General features: G+C 40.9%; 1 protein-coding gene across 5 annotated transcripts in view; it reads right to left on the bottom strand.

Moving 5' to 3' along the window:
• The window catches only part of TRANK1 (tetratricopeptide repeat and ankyrin repeat containing 1), a 77,110-nt gene extending 57,996 nt beyond the window's left edge, over positions 1 to 19,114 (bottom strand). Inside the window, exons 1-5 of one of the 5 annotated variants that reach the window (XM_077811071.1) lie at positions 18,884 to 19,114; positions 15,139 to 15,259; positions 5,858 to 5,992; positions 4,024 to 4,150; positions 2,649 to 2,799 (exon numbers count right to left, since the gene is read on the bottom strand). In XM_077811071.1, coding sequence (XP_077667197.1) covers positions 2,649 to 2,799; positions 4,024 to 4,150; positions 5,858 to 5,991 — 412 coding nt within the window. In that variant the 5' untranslated portion in view covers position 5,992; positions 15,139 to 15,259; positions 18,884 to 19,114. Of the gene's footprint in view, positions 1 to 2,648; positions 2,800 to 4,023; positions 4,151 to 5,857; positions 5,993 to 15,138; positions 15,260 to 16,259; positions 16,460 to 18,719; positions 18,862 to 18,883 lie in introns of those variants that run through there. The other 4 variants (XM_077811075.1, XM_077811072.1, XM_077811073.1 and 1 more) reach the window with 4 other exon arrangements.
• Between the last annotated feature and the right edge of the window lie 205 nt (positions 19,115 to 19,319).

Genomic DNA, 19,319 nt, shown 5'->3' with positions numbered 1-19,319 from the left:
AATAATTAGTAAGTGTGCATTATTTTCAGAGGCCACAGATTTAATTAACAATGTGAAATTAACCATCTGCTTTTGAAAAATCTCTGAAGCCCATGAAAAATCTAAAACCTTCCACCAGTTTTTCTATTTATTGTGTATGAACAGAGAAGTTGATGTAAGTAACCAACTCATTTAAAACAGGAATGAGAGTGCATGAAGCAAGTGAGAGAGAGGCATTGTCGGAAGCCAGATGGCATGTCCTTGGGCTCTCTCTGGCAAAGCTTGTAAACCAGACCATTGAGCAACAATGGAGGAGGGAACATAGGAGCTTAGGAGAGAAGGGTCTGACTCTGCCACAGAAATAAGTAGTTGGTGGGATGGGAAAAGCCAAGTATCCTTTCGCATGTGTTCTTTTCCCTCTTCCCACTGCTACCATCACAGGCCTTTCTATAATTTGCTCTGGGAGAATATTCCACAACTTAATACATCTCACTGTAAGTTTTTCCTGATGTTAAGCCTAAAATTTTCCTCTTTCTTCATCACTCTTAGCTATTCCCTGATCTGCCTCACTGACAAGGAAAGCTGCGTGGGCTGGAAGAAACCAGTACAGCATTGTGATTCAGCCCGTCCTTAGTTCTAGTCTTGGCTCTTCCCTGACCCTTTGTGGCCTTGGGCAAGTCACTTCACCTTTCTGTCTCACCTTCCCCATCTGTAAAATGCTGGGGGGATAGGGATGTTGTGTAAATTAATCAGTTGATGTATGGTGCTTTGAAAATACCAGAAAAATGCTAAGGATTATTAACTGATTACTCGGCTTCTCTGGTGCTTACATCATTCATATATGTGGAGAACTTATATCCCCACAAGTCTTGCTTGACCAAGATATACATGTTAACTTCTTTTTATTGTTCTGTTATACCTCCATGTCACCTCCGCTTCATAATCATTTGTAATGTTCATTTCTAAATTCTCTTCAGTTTGTCACAATTTGTTTGTGCTTGTCACACCAGTACTGTAGAGGACTATTCTCCGGTTCTGTGGTATGACTTGGAGTATGCAGCCCAAAATGGCACCGGTGCTTTGCTACCACATAACATTGCAAACTCAAGTCTAATTGGCCGCTCACTCCCACTGCAGGTCTCTTTCAGCATTAATGCTTCCCACTGAGTGAGCATTTCTGATTATCTTTCCCTGGACGTGTTGACTTACATGTATTCTAGATTAATCTCATTTTGAGATTTTCTGCTCATATTTCCTTTATTTTCCAGGTCCACTTTCTCTGTCCTAACTGTATTTGCAACTCAGCCCATTTTTGTATCAACTGCACATTTCACTGACTTGCTGTCATTCCTTCCCCCAGACACTAATAGAGATGTTAGCTAAGACTGTACCACACAACAATCCCCATTATAACTGTTGAGCATCCATAACTCCAGCTGATGTCAGTAGCAGCTGTGGGTACTCACAACCTCAGAAAAATTAGGCCCTAAACCTCCAGACTGCACTCAGTTAAATTCATTGCATTATTGTTAAGCCCTAAGGTCTGTTAAATTAATGGAAAGATTCCCTTTCAATGGGCTTTGGATCTAGGTCTTTTGGTCAGTTTTTAATACACACGGCAGTATTTCTTTCCAAGTCATTCTGAATTAAACTTACTGCATTCTTTACATCCACCAATTTTGTCCAAAAGAGCAAGCAAGTTTGCCTGGGAAGATTCATACTGCTCTTGGTTTGGTTTCCTTTTTAAAAATGTTGTGATTGTTCATCTTGATATCTGTTCTATTGTTTTACTAGGGATGGTAGTTAAAGTTAAAAAGTGGCAATTGCCAAGATCATTCTTCTTTCTTTTATTGCAAAATCAGTACATTTGCTTTTTCTCCAGCCTTGTGCTGTCTCCCAGGTTATCCACGTTTTCTGAGGCCCAGCCAAACCATATTATAATTAGCGCTAACAAACTCACTACTGCTTCTCCTCCTTTACCCTCCCACTAATATAATGGGAATTTCAAACCATTTGTAAACATTTTCCTTCCAATAGTGTTCTAAATGGACTGATTTAAAAAAAAAAATCTGCAGAATTATTTTCAGCAAATGATTTTTCCATTTTTTTAATCTAACTTGTTTTAAAAGGAAGATTTTATATTTTGAATCAATCCCTCAACGTGGCTAAGGTGACCAATCAAAATCCGCAACAAACTAAAAAAAAACAAAAAACAAACAATTGACTAAACCTGGCAAAGGAACAAATTGAACTGTTTTTGTATACATTTTCAGTCAAAATTTTTCAATTAGCAGGAATTTTTAAAAAAATGTAAAATGGTTTCATGAAATTTTTTCTCTTCCACACAACTTTATTTTTTAATGAAAAATTTCAACCAGTTCTAACTGTAACACAACTGGAGCACTTGTGTGTGACAACTTATTCATCTACGTGGCAGTGGTGGTGTTTTGGGAATGTGGCTATTCCTCATCTATAAACAGAATTACGACAATCCACCCCATTTACAGTGGTCACTGTACAGCTATCAGATGTTAATAATCTTCAAATCTGATCCTAGTCAGGAGTGAGCAAATTAACTATTCCAGGAAGAATGGCTCCAAATCCCATACACAAGCCCCTCAGCAGTCTGGTCCCTACTAAATAAAATACAAGCCTCCATTCCAATTTACCGTTAACACTTGTGAAGATTCCAACTATAAAATCAGCAATTTGAGATTGATCCACAGAACCACACAGAAGAGTCAAACCACGAGAAAACATAATAACTGCATCATGAGTTCTCGACAACCGCAGCAGCGAGTAGCCAGATCTATAGTAGCCCTAGTGGGGGGGGGAAAAAAAAAACAAAAACTAACAACAAAGATTGTCGTCAAATCTTGTTATTTCTAATTTTGGGCAATTAGGAGCCCATTTCTGAAAGCCTACAGAAAACTATTAGTAACTTTACAATGGGTAAAGGCCATTTTTCCTGAACAAAACGTACAGGATGTCTAACTACATACAAAGTTATCAACATTTTAAATAGTTGAGAGAATTACTCATATATCAACAGAACAAAGCTGTGAAATATTGTGGGCATCTGAATACGACAATGTATTGCGTCTTCAGGAGACAAACCTTTGGGAAATTAATTTAAATATTTTTGTAAACAAAAATATTCAGAGATCCTCGTTATTAAGCTAAACATCATTTTCTAGTCCCAAATTACTAATCACGCCCCAAAATGTACCTCACGTGTGGTTTGTAATACTACTCTCTGTTTGTTAAACTCAAACTCAAAGAATTCTGTAAGAATAAATATGGATGTTGGCACTCACTGGTAGGGCCCTGAGAAAAATCACAGATTTTTTTTTTTTTTAAATAAAATTCACAGCAGCGTCATAGGCAAAGTAGTTGAATTTCACAAAATATGCATGGGATGCAGTCAGCGAAAGATCACTGTTGCATTCCTTCGCATAAAAATCGGCTGCCAAGTTCACATATTATCGATGTCATTAAAGTGTCTAGAAAGAAAGCAGAGAACCCTCAAATCAAAACTTTGAAAAATAACCAAAGAACAAACTATTAAATATATTTTAACTCTCATAGTGCAGAAAAACACTTGAACACATGTTATGTCAAAAATCTAGTACCACTTTTCAGTATCTGTTGCAGTATTTATATGGCTTAGAGAATAGGGCTTTAAGCATAAATTTAACTGCTTCACTGAATCGGGGTCATAGTGAAACCACTTTTCACCAGACAGCTTGCATAGTGCAATGAAACAACACGGGAATTTCATTCTACAACACTTAATTATGGTTTCATTATACCTGGATTCACGGTAAGCTAGTTCCGTGTCATTCAAAATACAATTGCAATTGTAATTTTTTTATGTCAAAACATATATTTAGCTCTGATTAGGGACCCTGAAGTTACTATTCTCTTATTCTTCTTATAAGGTGTTGTATTTGTGTACAAATCTTTTTAAAACTAATTTTGAATCTTGTTTAGAATAATAAAGCTGGCAAGCATTGCTGATCTGTTGGATTAAATGTGCAGTACCTTAACATACGACAAATCCCACTGGAGGCTCTCCTTGGCACAGTGATATGCTTCTTCCCACTTACCAAGGCTGTAAAAGGCATTTGATTTGTTGCACAATAACACAGCCACGTCCCTATGAGAAACCCTATGACATTAACAATATTAATGTTTAATCAGTTTTAAAAAGATAAATGGGACTTTATAGTGAACAAAAATTTGACAAAACTCAATTTATTCCACCAAACAGAATTATGGTACAAAAAGATATCCTCTAGAAAGAAAATAAAGATCCTGCAAATTCAGTTAACATAATTCCAATCACTTATAGCAATATTACATAGGAAAAAACCCTACTTTAATACAACATTCATGTTACAAGGTGAAGTCAAGAAATACAGTTATGATCATGCATGCCACCTAAATTCTACCCCACCCTTTTCCGGATATGCGTTAAATACAGTCTATTTTATGACTGCAAACTATTTCTTTCATTTCATCTCTGAAGGAAAATATTAAAAGTACAATGGTTCAATTAAACAATTTGGATGGGTTCATGATCAGGTCCAAGGCCTGCGTGAAACACTGGGGGTGTGACCTGCAGGTGGTAAGGAGGAAGTGTGCTTCAGCAACCAAGAAACACTAACTAAAAATACATGGTTAAATCTTTGGCTGATGTGAGCTAGCATAACACCAGGGAAGCCAAATTTATACCAGTGAGGATCTGGAAGAACATTAATCTAATTCTTACTTGGTTATTGAATATTGATCATTTGAATGCTGGGGATCTGTCGCAACCTCCCAAACCAGTGGATCCAAGCAGTGTCTTGAAAAATTTATACTAAAGATCCTGAACCTAGACACCAAGGCATTGGACTGGGACTGAGGAGGAGCCCATTGGACTGAGATACAATCCTGGCTTTGTCACAAAATCTCCATGCCTCCATTCTTTACCTCAGAGTGATAGTGTGATGATAAATTCATTAGTTTGTGTGAAGGGCTGAGATACAACAGCATTTGGGGGCTGAGATGAGCATAAGTACATCAGATAGACTCATAGATTTTAAGAAAGAAGGGACCATCACGATCATCTAGTCTGACCTCCTGCACATGGCAAGCCACAGAACCTCCTCCACCCACTCCTATAGTAACTTCTGCTTTAAATCAAGATTTAAGGATTTTAGTAACTCAGCCAGGAGTTCCCAAAGTGGGTCACGACACCATTGTAACACCAGGATGGGTGTTGACTTGCTGAGGCACGGGGCTGAAGCTGAAGCCCAAGCCCAACTGCCTGGGGCTGAAGTCGAAACCCGAAGGCTTCAGCTCTAGGTGATGGGGCTCAAGTTACAGGCCCCTACCGGGAGGGGTAAAGCCCATGGGCTTTGGCCATCCTGCCCAGAACAGCGGGGCTCGGGCGGGCTCAGGCTTCAGTTCCCCCTCCTAGAGTAGTGTAGTCATTCTTATCAAAAGGGGGTCACAGTGTGATGAAGTTCGAGAACCGCTGGTCTAGCCTAAAGCCAGCAGAAAGAGTCAGAGTGAAAGAAAAAAAGAAAAACAAGTAAGTCACAGTAAATAGTTTAATTCAAGCTTGAATTAAGCTTATTTTAATTTATAATCATTCTCACTTATTTTGGGCTGTTCAAGTAATTTGATTAGTATCATGCCCATTTTACAGATGGGGAAAACAATGAATCAGGGATGTTAAGTGGCTTCCCACAAAACAAAGTCAAGTCAGTATCAGGGCTTGAAAATAGAACTCAAGGGTTCCTGATTCCTGCTATCCACAGATAGCTGGACCACTTATCTTTAAAATTCTCTTATCATTTACTCTGTCATACATTAGATGAATACTTACATCCCCCACTGGAATAACTGAAAGAGCACACGTATGGCTTCATCGTAGTTTCTGATGGCCATGAAATAATTTCCATTTTTAAAATTCTCATTTCCAGCTTTTTTCATAAACTCTGCATAATTCATGAGATCCATGCTAGTTGAGAGGGAAAAAAACAAACAAACAAATGAAAATGCTATGCAATGGTGCTCCTCCTTCCCCAAAATCACAAGGTGCCACAAGTACTCCTTTTCTTTTTAAGAATAAACCTGTTTCCTTCATAAAGGACCTAATCCTGAGACGTGATAACCAGCTTGTAAGGACTTCAGTGAAAATTATGGATGTTCTTTGGATCAGACTCAAATTCTCTTTTGCGACAATAATTCACTTTGGTTCTGAAGCCAATTCAAACTTCAGCTCAAATTTGAAGTGGCAACTTCTCCTTCCACCAGATATTAGGAGCAGGACAGTAAAAACCATCTTTCCTATTCCAGCAGCTGAAGATGGTGAGCTGAACTTGGACCACAGCACTGACCTGAAATTTACCCTCTCATATTTTTTCGTCTCAACCTTTGGCTGGTAGGTGCTTAGTACATTTCTCAAATCTTGTTGGAATCTTATTTTTAAAAATGGCATTTAATCTAATTATTTAAATGGACACACATCTATATACACTGGAAAAAAACAGAATTGGTTAAAAAAATTAAAATTAAAATTTTAATTTTAGTTGGTTGAAAAAACAGGAAACATTGGAGGGGGACACAGGACTTTTAGTTCTCCTGGGGTTTGACCAGCTTTTCTGGTTATACAGTTAGACAGACAATTACAAAGCAAAACTGCATTATGGTTGGATTACAGCCTGAATCATACAACGTTGTCATCCAAACACAAGAGATATGCCCAGCCCAGAAGAGCTCAAAATCTAATTTAAGACAAGATACAAGAAAAGGGTGTAACAAACACTCTAAGGGAACATAAAGGGGACAATGACAGGAACCAGAATCATTTTTGCAATTTAAATAGCAAAACAAAAATTACTGACACAAAGAAATGAAAGTAGTCACAACATCCAACATGTTTGGGGAGAAGGGATTCAAATACATTAAAACCAAAAACATTTACTTAGAGAAATGTTACTTCAACAAAACAAAAAAATCTCAAAAGCAAGTTTTGAAGCTTCAAGTAAAATACTCTTCAAGAATGAACTACCAATAAACAAAAGTGTTGCTAAACATTCCCATCAATTTGGAAATCTTGCATCAGACTCAAAAATTTGAGTACTGACAGAACAAGACTTAGACCTGGTCTACACAGGAGTTAGGCTGACGTAGCTATGATGCTCAGGAGTGTGAAAAATCTACACCCCTTTGTGCTGTAGCTATGTCAACCTAGCCCCCAGCATAGACACAGCTAGGTTTACAGAAGAATGCTTCTGTTGATCTAGCTACCATCACTCAAGGAGGTGGTGTTCCTACCACAATGGAAAAACCTCTTCCATTGGTGTAGATTGTCTATACGAAGGGGTTATGCTCAGTACTTGTCTTTACCATGGATGCTACAGCGGCACAGCTACGCAGCTGTAGCTCCTCTGCACAGGTGCTTCCTACGGTGATGGAAGGCATTTTGCTATCATTGTAGGTAATCCACCTCCCTGAGCAGCAATAGCAACAGAAGCTTTCTTCCATCAGCCTAGCCACATCTACACTGGGCATTAGGTTGGCACAGCTACAGCGTGCAGGGATGTTAATTGTAAGGCCTGGTCGACACTTAAAACTTAGGTTGACCTAGCTACATCTCTCAGGGCTGTCACCCTAGCTACCACCTGTCAGAGAAATGGATTTACTGTAGGTCTTGTAGTATAGATCAGGCCTCGGACTGGGTAGCACCTTGCTACAGGAGAAATCCCACAGGTTTAAATAGGAGTACTTGAGAAGCATGCTACTGCTCAGCCTGAGTAAAGATATTAACAAGTGTTTAAGTCTAGGTTGCTCCATACTGTCTGTGTACAGAGAAGCAATGATGCAGGACAATCCCACATTGGAAGGAGCTCATAGGAACAGTTATGTTTTATTCGTTTAAATAAACATTCTCCGATGCTGTTTACAACCTAAACTTTACATCATCCTGCTAGTGCCAGAGGACAATAGAGGAGAATTGATCAGAAATTGGCTATAATGAAAAACTAGCTAATATTATGTTCTAGCTACACTAGAAAGCTTTAGGAGATGCAGTAAATAACTTACAACACGGTCACCCCAAAACAGTTAAAGCATAATTTTATTTTTCAGTCTGGATAGGACCTAACCAAGTTTTTAGAATTATGCTAAAGCCTTAGACACAAATCAGAGAGAAAGCTACATTCATAGTGAAGATGGAACCTTCATTTCATTCCCCAAACTGAAAGGGGGTGGGGGGAGGAGCAAACTGTATAAATAATAAAAATTAGTAATATTTTAAAAAACAAATTCTTACCTACGTTACAAAAAAGAAACCATAGATTTTTTCAATTCTTTCTGTTTTAATCTATGATTTTTAATCCACATGTGTCCCTTTAACGTCAGGAGCAAGTAAAAAATGATTACAGGAAGAAAAAAAAATATCCTGAAACAGGTTCATCTAGCGAGATGTTTTCTTAATATGCATTGTGCATGTGTGTTTGATTCTGTGTAGATCAGAGTACATATAATCCTTGATATAACTCATCTTATCAAGGGTGAACTTTGACTGTTTTTTCAAAAATTAAGGTGGAGAATGTAGTGAGGGTGGGGTCTCTGGCTTTTGCCCAGAATTACATTTGTTTATTGTAATATTAAGCATTAATTTTTGGTCCATTTAAAATAAAAATCAACACTACAAAGATATTTGACAGACATGTTATAGAACAATATAGTGAGAGAGCTTTGGTTACAACATTTGTTTGCTTTTTGTTACTGATTTTCTAATAAAATACAAATAGAAAGAAGGGGGGGGGGGAGAGAGGGGCGGAGGGGGAGGGAGAAAAACAAAAAACAACCAAACATGAGTATAATGGTTACAGCAGTTATCACAAGATCAAATTTAGAGACCTCCAGAAATTTTAATCTCTTCTCACAAGACAAGAAAATGAAAGAAGAAGTACGCTGGTCCATAGGACCCAATTCTGATCTCACTTGCACCATTTTACACTGGTGTAAATTACTCCTAACTGACCCCAGCGTAAGCAAAATAAGATAAATTCATGTCTTCCCCCAGAAAGAAAAACAATAAATGTAAGGAATGGGAGACTGACCAGTTAAAGTCAAGAGACTGAGAGGAACACAACTATCCTTCCTGTGCAAAAAGCAAAGCGAGACTTCTCCTGCTGGACTGGTGAGAGTGATCAAAGCTCGGCCTCTGGTTTCAATCTACTCGGTAGAGCTGACCCAAAACGTATTCCCCAACATTAACCAAACCTTGTTTAGCATTTGCAAAAATTTGACCAACTTCTTCTGGCCAGTTTTTAATTTTTGTCATCATCTTCATTTCTTGATTCTGTCCAGAAGCAGTAGTGAGGAAATACAGCGAAAGAGTCTCTTTATGCAGTACTCTAGCACAACCAGAAGCAGAACTAAAAATCTTGTGGTAAAGCCTATTCTTTTGAGCTTGCCAGCCAAGGGCCTAGAACAGACACTAATGAAGTCCATGGGATGATTGCTGTTGACTTCATTGGGAGCAAGGCTGGGCACAAGAGCTTCAAATAACTTCCTCCAAAATCCAGGCAGCCAGGCTACAAGTTGTTGGGTTTTTTTTGTTTTTGTTTTTTTTAAATGAAAGATGGGGTGGGGGGAGGAGGAGTTGCGTTATTAACATCTGGATGGTAATGTTATCAGCAATGGTGTGAAATGAGAAGCCTCTCTCCCGGCCTGAGGAAATTCATCCTCTGGAAGTTTTTGTGGTCACCCTTCCTGTCATGCAAAAAGAATGCAACTTCTTACCCCGTCCTCAAAGACGGACATTGCCAAGTCAGCAGAAAACACAATCAACCAAGCTGTAGAAGAGTGACTGCCAAACACCCCCCAGTAGCATTCAGAGAGAAAGCAAACAAACACATTCCAACAGGCAACAAGAACATTTGCCAAAGAAGCAGCCTCTCTTACTTCCTTCTGAAAGCAAACACCGCAGCTGTCAAGCAGAAAGATGGAGTCCTCTCCCAGCCTCTAACCACCACAGACAGATGGAATGCACTCACGAGGCCCACTGAATGTTATTGTTGCACCGAAAGGTCCCAAAAGCCACACAAAGGAGGCTGCAACACTTTACACTTTGTTCCCTTGATGCTGCACAAAAGTTTTCAGCCTGCATTGAAATAGTTGTTGTGTGCAAAGAGTAGGGAAACAAAATAGAATTTTTTAAAAAATGTGATTTGGCTCTCCATCAAATGGTAAAGATGGCACAAATCTTAAAATTGCAGAATATGCTGTTAGTTTTGCACCTGTGATGTTCCAACATTTTGGCTCATAATGCTGGCACTTAGGCCTGGTCTACACTTAAAAATTAAGCCGCCCTACCTATGTCGCTCAGGGTTGTGGAAAGTTCCATACCCTGAGTGCCATGGTTAGGTCGCCCTTACCCCAAGGGTAGGCACAGCAAGATCAACAGAAGAATTCTTCGGTTGACCCAGCTACTGTCCCTCACAGAGATGCATTAACTACATCAATATAGGAAGCGTCTGCACTGCAGTGGCGTAGCTGCAATGCTGTAGCTATGCTATTGTGGTGCCTGTAACGTTTAATGTAGACATAGTCTAAGTGTGACTATCTAGTTGTGGCTCAAACAAATGAAAATTTCAGGCACAGGAAAAATAGACTTGTCAAGTTTGGACAGGGCCTTCTAGCCTGTTTAGGCTAGGAAAAAATTTTAGGGAGCACATTTTAATTGCTATTTAAAGTTGTGTTAGCACCTAGCTTAGACACGTTTTAATACCTTTAAAAACGTGTTAGCTGGTGTTTATCATCCCAAAACTCACCCATAATCGAGACAAGGTCTAAATTTTGCCAGATTCTGTGCAAAGTAACATGCAGGGCTCCTGGGTGGCTTCTGGAAGTCCTTGACTATTCTTTGACTGGCTTTGCCTGCTCAGCCTCCCACTTCCACATCACACAATACAGTAGAACCTCAAAGTTATAAACACCAGAGGTCAACCACACACCTCATTTGGAACCAGAAGTATGCAATCAGGCAAAGCAGAGACATACATACATACATAAATAAATAAATAAAGCAAATACAAGACAGTGCTGTGTCAAATGTAAACTACTTAAAAAAGGGGAAGTTTTAATAAAAAGATTTGACAAGGTAAGGAAACTTTCTGTGCTTGTTTCATTTAAATTTAAGATAATTAAAAGCAGCATTTTCTTCTGCATAGTAAAGTTTCAAGGCTGTATTAAGTCAATGTTCAGTTGTAAACTTTTGACAGAACCATAATATTTTGTTCAGAGTTACAAACAACCTCCATTCCCCTGAGGCGATACGGTAATTCAAAAATCAACCCAGACATCGAAGCTAAAAAGTAAAAGAATATCAAGACCTGGGGGTAGGAGGAAAGCATGTGCCTGCAGGGAAACTGTGTTATCCCATGTGTGTTGACAGAGCTATCCAACTGAAAAAAGCGTTAGGCCACGGGCAGCCCAATCCCAAATACATAGTCCCTGATCCTGTGCATGACAGCGAGTGGGGCTTTGCCCATGCACAACAGTCCACGCTCACACTATTAACTGCAGTATCAGACAATACGTTAGTGTTCATTTTCAAGTGGATGTACAGACACTGCAACTTAAGTGCCAAGTATTATTTTTCCTCTGTCTAGGGATGACCGTGACTTTAGGATCCTACAACAATAACGAAGCTAACTTTTTTTGCCCTGAAAAGGAAGCAACAATTCTAGTCCTTTCACAGCTAAATTAACTATCTACATCCAGTTCAGCATCGTGTTGCATTCTTTAAGGTGACTTGCAAAGATTCTATTAAAAATTAGGCTTGTGCTCTTTTGTTTTATCGTGTATGAAAGTGCATGACCCAAAAGACTCTGGTCTCTCCAACTCTAGACATACCTCTTCTCCCAGCCAAAATAATAATAATCAAGTTAATTTCTTCTTGTTTATTATCTTAGAAATATCAAGATTATCCAGTCTGATCTTCCCCAGTATTGTGGGAAGAACTGCTGTATGTCTCAAAGCATGCATCTCACTAGTTCATATTTTAATCGAAAGAATAAGGGTACTGAATCTTTATTAAAGGCATACTCTATCCAAAGTCTTAGTCATTTACTAAGTTATTTAATTTGTTAAATAAGTGGGCTTTTTCAATAAGTGGTTGAGATTTTTTTAAATAAAAATAAAAACTAAAAATTAAGGCTGTCAATTAATCGCAGTTAACTCACGCAATTAACTCAAAAAAATTGACTAAAAAAATTAATCGTGATTAATCGCACTGTAAAACCAATTGAAATTTATTAAATATTTTTGGATTTTTTTCTACATTTTCAAATATATGGATTTCTAATGCAACACAGAATACAAAGTGTACAGTGATCGCTTTATATTATTTATTACCAATATTTGCACTGTAAAAATGATAAAAAATAGTATTTTCAATTCACCTCATACAAGTACTGTACTGCAATCTCTTTATCATGAAAGTGAAACCTACAAATGTAGAATTTTTTTTGTTACATAACTGCACCAAAAACAATGTAAAAAACTTTAGAGCCAACAAGTCCACTCAGTGTGCTAAGATACACAGCTAAGTTGCTAAGCACACACCTTCAAGTCCACTCAGTCCTACGTCTTGTGTTTCAAGTGGACTTGAAAGTGAGAACAGGCATTCGGCATGGCACTATTGTAGCCAGCATCACAAGATATTTAAGCGCCAGATGCATTAAAGATTCATATGCCCCTTCATGCTTTGACCACCATTCCAGAGGATATGCTTCCATGCTGATGATGCTTGTTAAAAAAATAATGTGTTAATTAAATTTGTGACTGAACTCCTTGGGGGAGAACTGTATGTCTCCTGTTCGTTTTACCCACATTCTGCCATATATTTCATGTTATAGCAGTCTCGGGTGATCAACCAGCACATTGTTCATTTTAAGAACACTTTCAGAGCAGATTTGACAAAATGCAAAGGTACCAATGTGAGATATCCAAAAATAGCTACAGCACTCAACCCAAGCTTTAAGTATCTGAAGTGTCTTCCAAAATCTGAGAGGGACGATGCGGAGCATGCTTTCAGAAGTCTTAAAAGAGCAACACTACAATGCAGAAACTACAGAACACGAACCACCAAAAAAGAAAATCAACCTTCGGTTGGTGGCATCTGACTCAGATGATGAAAAGGAACATAGTCGGTCTGCTCTGCTTTGGATCGTTATTGAGCAGAACTTATCATCAATATGGACGCATGTCCTCTGGAACGGTGGTTTACAGTGCAATTAATCGCACGATTAATTTTTTTTAATCGCTAGACAGCCCTACTAAAAATCCTTTCCCCGCTCAACTATTCAGCATTTAGACTCCCGCAATATCATTTTACTAGTTCTCCAGTCACCATAGATTCTTCCAGGTCAGACAAAACTTGAATTCCTAATGTAAAAAATAAAATAAAAAAAAAAATCAGAAATTGTTTAAAAAGCACAAAAAAGCGAGCCTTCTTTCTACAACATAGAACAAGAAAAATAGCAGCATAACTATAGGTGCTGGAACTAGGGGTGCTACCGCACCCCCTGGCTCGAAGTGGATTCTAGCATACACAGGGTTTACAGTTTGGTTCAGTGGCTCTCAGCACCCCCACTATACAAATGGTTCCAGTACCCTGAGCATAACCCTACTTTTTGCCTCGCCCATTTTCTTTCCAGATCAATCTTTGTTTAAAGCTGAACTGCAAAGAGATATATCATTTGGACATTTCTCATACCACAATACAACCTATTAGCTGTCCTTACTTAATGACTCTGAACCTGCAATAAACTCTGCATGCAGAGACCTTGGTACCCACATGGAGTCCATTGCAGGATCAGGGCCCAAGTCACTCTCTTTAAAGGTATGAGTACACTGCAGCGGGGAGCATGACTCCCAGATGAGGCAGACAGACTCAGGCTAGCATGCTAAGAATAGCAATGTGGACATTGCAGTATGGACGGCAGCTCAGGCTAGCCACCTAAGAGCAGACCCAAGTGGTCAGGCATGCTTGAACTCTCCCAGCTGCAGTGTAGACATACACTAAGTATTCATAACAGCATCTGGGCCTAAGATACTTTAAGTGTCCTCATATAGGCTAGGTTCTTTTACTCATGTTCTGAAATGCACACAAGGTTATATCCCAACTAAGGCTGCCAATTTTGGTTGGGTGCATTCCTGGAGGTTTCCTCACGACAATCCTAAAGGGTTGGCAACCTTAACTCCAACCCATGATAACCGTAACCCAAAACAAAAAGTTATCAGCAATTTTAAATAACCCTCACAATTATCACCCACTGGCATTTGCAAATATGTGGAAGGATTAAAAAAAAAGTTGCAAGGTTTAATACATTAAGATACATGATAAATGACATTTTAGAGATTGTCTCTTCAGGGCTTGAAGACAGAGAGCAAAGTATGAGGAGGAAGTACAATTGCCTTACATGCACAGCTCCTAAAGGTGGAGCTGAGAAAGGAAGGAGAAAGAAGATTTCTGATAATACCAGCAGTTGATGTTGGAAAATTTTTGCCACTCTCTGGTACAGATAGTAATCCTCGGTCAGTGGTGGGCAACCTGTGGCCCATCAGGGTAATGTGATTGCAGGCCATGAGACATTTTGCTGACATTGACCATCGGCAGGCATGGCCCCCCGCAGCTCCCAGTGGCTGCGGTTCACTGTTCCCGGGCAACGGGGCGGCCCACCGCTTCCTGCCGCTCCCATTGGCCGGGAACAGCGAACCACGGCCACTGGGAGCTGCGGGGGGCTGTGCCTGTGGACTGTCAACGTCAGCAAAATGTCTCCCGGCCCATAATCAGATTATCCTAATGGGCCACATGCGGCCCGCAGGCCTCAGGTTGCCCACCACTGTCCTAGGAGATATCTGGAAAATTAACAATGGGAGGGATAGTTGGGTCACAGAAATCAGAGTGATGGGGGCATTTTGAGATGAAAAACGGCCTGGAGGTTAAGGCACTGGACTGGGACTCAAGAACATCTGGGCTCAATGTCCAGCTTTGACACAGCCATCCTGTGTGACTCTGGGCAAATCACCTAGTCTCTCTTTTCCATTTTTACAACTGGGATAATAATTCTTCCTGTCTCCCACCTTTTATCTGTTGTGTCTGTTTAGATTGCCAGCTCTTCAGTGCAGGTCACGTCTCTTACTCTGTGTATTTACAGTGCTTACTGCAACCGGGCCTCAATCTCTGGCAGGGCTCCAGGCACAACTAAAATGCAAAAAATAAATAAGATAGATATTTAGTTGATTTTCAGGCAGGGAAGCCAATGGGTGAGGGGGAAGCAAAACAATAAGGAAAGATGAAAGCAAAAGTAGTTAGTGGCAGACAGATGCCCTCAGATCCCCTGTTAAACCACAAATCATCTTTGTTACTAGTTCTCAAAGGAAGGGTAGGATGGTTTAGTGATTAGGGCTATAGCATAGAATTTGGGAGACCCAGATTAAATTCCCTGCTTCGCCACTGACTTTCTGTGTGACCTTGGGCAAATCACTTATCTCTGTGTCTTAGGTCCCCATCTGTAATATAGGGATAATAGCACTTCCCAGTCTCACAGGGGTTTTGGGAATTGCTGAGAGATCTACTGATGAAAAACTAGCTTGTGATATCTCTACATATGCTAAATAGCACCTATGACTGATCTGGAGCTGCTCTGCAGTAAATTAGGAATACTGTGTGTTGACCTGCTTATTGGGATGTTTACTGCATAAATACCGGTTTAATTCAATAGGGGTGCTGTAAGGAAAACAAGCAGGAAGGAATCAAAATGGCTGAAGATAAGCCACTTCTCAGCAAACACTTAAGAGCTGTTAAAAGAAGACAATGCCCCAACTATTAATTTTGACAATTCAACCTCCTAACTGCAGCCAATGTACAAAACCGGTTTTATTGAGTAGAGCCAAGGCCTGGAAACCTGAAGATCAAAAAGCACTATAACAGCTGAAAAATGGACTCCCTCGAGAGAGACAGCTATTCAGAGTAACCCTCAGGACCTGCTGGGGCGTCTACTGAAGTTAGGTCTGTAAGATACCATGGGGGGTGGTAAGTCTTTAGGTAAGATAAACATTTATGTAGACTGTTTCAAAATTCTTCTCCTCTAAATGCTTTGTTCCTACTGTTAAACAACAGTTTGGTTTTCAGAGTGCTGTCTGGCGACTATACACACACACACTCCTGAAGGGAAGAACTGCAGGTGCTGGACCTGTCGTACCTGCTGTGTAAGCACAGTCAATACACAGGGTACTGTAGCTCAGAGCCTGGTGCACGAATGGGAGAAATGTGGAATTCCACCCCGTGATAGAGAAGTAAAGGCTTGACGCTTGCGGGGTTGCACTCAGAGAGAGAGCAAAGGAACAGAGGTGCAGGTAACACTGAAACCGTGCCAGGACCTTACACCATGTAAGAACCTGTCAAAAATCACAGATTTATTTTTTAAATTCCAAGGCAGCAGCACAAGTAAAGTATCCATTTTCACAGAATATGCACAGCCACCAAGCCCCTCCTGAACAGCTAAGATTTTTCCTACAGCAGGGAAGTGGAAGCGGGTATCCGTGCACATTGATCTTATGCTGGGTACAGCTTGTAGTGCACAGCAGCGTTAGTTGGAGCAGTAGTTTGGGGCGGGGGAGAGAAGAACTGGGAGCTGGGCACAGTAACCAGTGCCACAGCTGCCGCTTGGAACGCAAGCTACAAGCTGCATGGAGTTTGAGACCAACGAGCACAGATGCCCACTTCCAACTCCCACAATTTTGCCAACAGCACATCTTGGGCTAAGTTCACTATTTCCACACAGTCGTGAAACTGTGATTTTCACAGGGCTCTAACTGTGAAATCAAGGAAACTAGTCACAGAGTAAGATACTACTCAGTATGAGTGAAGGGATCACATCTGTCTCTTTGAGATCAATCACTGGATAAATGTGGCTTTAGATGTGGGAATCCCTGATCCACCACAGATCAGTTATGACTCTATACTCCTACCCTGTCTTTTAATTATTTAAGTTATATTCATCCCATTTAGACTGTAAACTCCACAGGGCAAGTACTTGTCTAACAACTTGTCTTGTGAAGCCCCATTAAAATTTATAGCACTTTACAACTAAAAGATAATACTAGTAAAATGCACAGTATTGCAGCTCCACCACTTAAATACAAGAATTAAATGTGAATCTGATTAATTTAATGGTGTAGTTCTTTGTCACAGAACAAGCCAAGAGCCATTGTGGGTTTATTTAAAAAGATATCTCTATGCTTGACGTTCTTCCTCCTCCCCTTCCGAGCCAAACTTACCACTAGCATGTGTGGCATGGACCTCCCTGAAGTTAATAATTACTCTGTTTACACCTGTGGTGAATTTGGTCCTATTATTCAGAGTCGTGTTATCCTATCATTGTAACAGAATAGGATTTTGTGTTTTAATTTCCAAGTTATTGCCTCTTGCTCCCTGTAAGAAGGGCAATAGCATGTCTTATCTCCAGGAGGATAGCTGTTTACATAAACCAGAGTTACACTCTAATAAGCAATTTTGTATGTATCTAGCATTTCCATTCTCCATTAGGGAAATACAGCAAATTGTTAACTCTGGTTTACATCCAGGAGGGGAGAGGGAAGGGGGACAGCAACTTTGAGAATCCTAGTGTAGATCAGCCACCACTCCCCATCACACTTTAAGCAACACAAGATGTGATCCAGCCCAGAAAAGATCTAGTCAACAGGGTACTTGAAACTCGGGTAGCTGTTTATACAAGGTTTCCCAGTACTGCTGATGGAGATGAACCAGTATAAGCGACAGTGAGAAATCTCTGCAAGATTTCCCTGGTGTAGACAAGACCAGTGAGTCAATATCTGAGCTAGGAATACAACGCTACAAATCCTGGCTCCCTCGCCTATGCTTAGGCTATATTCAGCTCTGAAGAGCCCAATAGATCTATTTTCACAGATGCATGGGAAAACCACTGGACTCCTACTAGCATATTTTCCAGGAGATTTGGAATCTTTTTACCACTAGCAATAAACCTCAATTATCTATTTTTGCAATATTTCAAAACTGCTGGTTTGTTTTGGAACAAACAGCTAAAAAAAGGATTAAAAGAAAAACAAACATTACAAGGATAAGCTATTACCAAAGTGCAGAGACCATTCACCCTGCTTTTTAACCAGAAAACTTTTTTAGTTTGCAGAGAGATCAAAAAGCAGCTTTGTGGTACAACAGTACAAGACTTAATCCCAGTGGGGAAAGGGTCCAACTCCATTAGAAAATGTGCTCATTACCATCTGCACAAAACAAGTCCCCCCACTTTGAAACACAGATCCACACAACCAGTCCCTCTTTTTTTAAGTACGCTGTACCTGAGCGCACCACAAACCACACAGTCCGCCCCGCAGGTGAAAGAGCAAAGATGGCCTCATAATTCACCCACATGCAGGCAAGCCTCTAAAATATTTATGTAGTCGTTATTTTGCACAGGTAGAATATAACACCCTTTCCCTTAAAAGGGATATGGACCCTCTCCTGCATTCCTTGAGCATCCCCACTAGCTTCCTGGGGGTTTTGGGTGCCCAAGGAAGGTGGGATTGGGGGCCCCTAACGAAACACATCCTCCAATGCAACGCAGCCCTGCTGAATGCGGGAGCGGCTATGGGAAGGTGGTCTCTGGGCTCTCGCTCTCTACCTTTTAGTCTTCGGGAATAAGTGGGGGGCGGGAAGGCGGTGGGTTCATGCATTAGTCCTGAGTGCCCCCTGCCTAAAGCAGAGGTGCAGGCTGTTCTCCTCCGTGGGAAGTTCCCCGGCTAGCTGCACTTCCTAAGGATACAATGGCGACACGCTCCCACCTACCGGAATCCTGAAGGGGCGGCAGGACGCCAGCACACAGAGACATTTGCCGCTGCGGCTGCTCTGTGCTCCTCCATCGCGCGCAGCTCTACCCAGCGGCCTGGCGCGGCTCAGCTGCTGGCCGTAGACAAAACCCAGCCTAGCGGGCGCGCTCCGCTCGCGCCGCACCCCAGGCCCGGGCGGGCCACGTTCTAACCCCGCCCTCCCGTCGACGTCATTTCAGGGAAACGGGCGGCTCGCGCCGGGGATGAAACCCTGAGCCGCTGAGGCTTCGAAAATCGAAACCAGCCTGTTCTGAGCCGCCGCCGCCGCCGCCGCCCGGAGCTTAAGGCGGGGCGAGGCGAGGCGAGGCGGGGCGGGGCGGGGGGAGAGCGGGTCTTGTCGCCCACCCGCGCCGCTTGCACGTTGGGAGGCATCCCCTGTACCGCTCACTAGGGAT

Source organism: Eretmochelys imbricata, chromosome 2 (assembly GCF_965152235.1).
Source record: "Eretmochelys imbricata isolate rEreImb1 chromosome 2, rEreImb1.hap1, whole genome shotgun sequence".
NCBI lineage: Eukaryota > Metazoa > Chordata > Testudines > Cheloniidae > Eretmochelys > Eretmochelys imbricata.
This window is presented reverse-complemented; position numbering and strand designations above follow the sequence as displayed.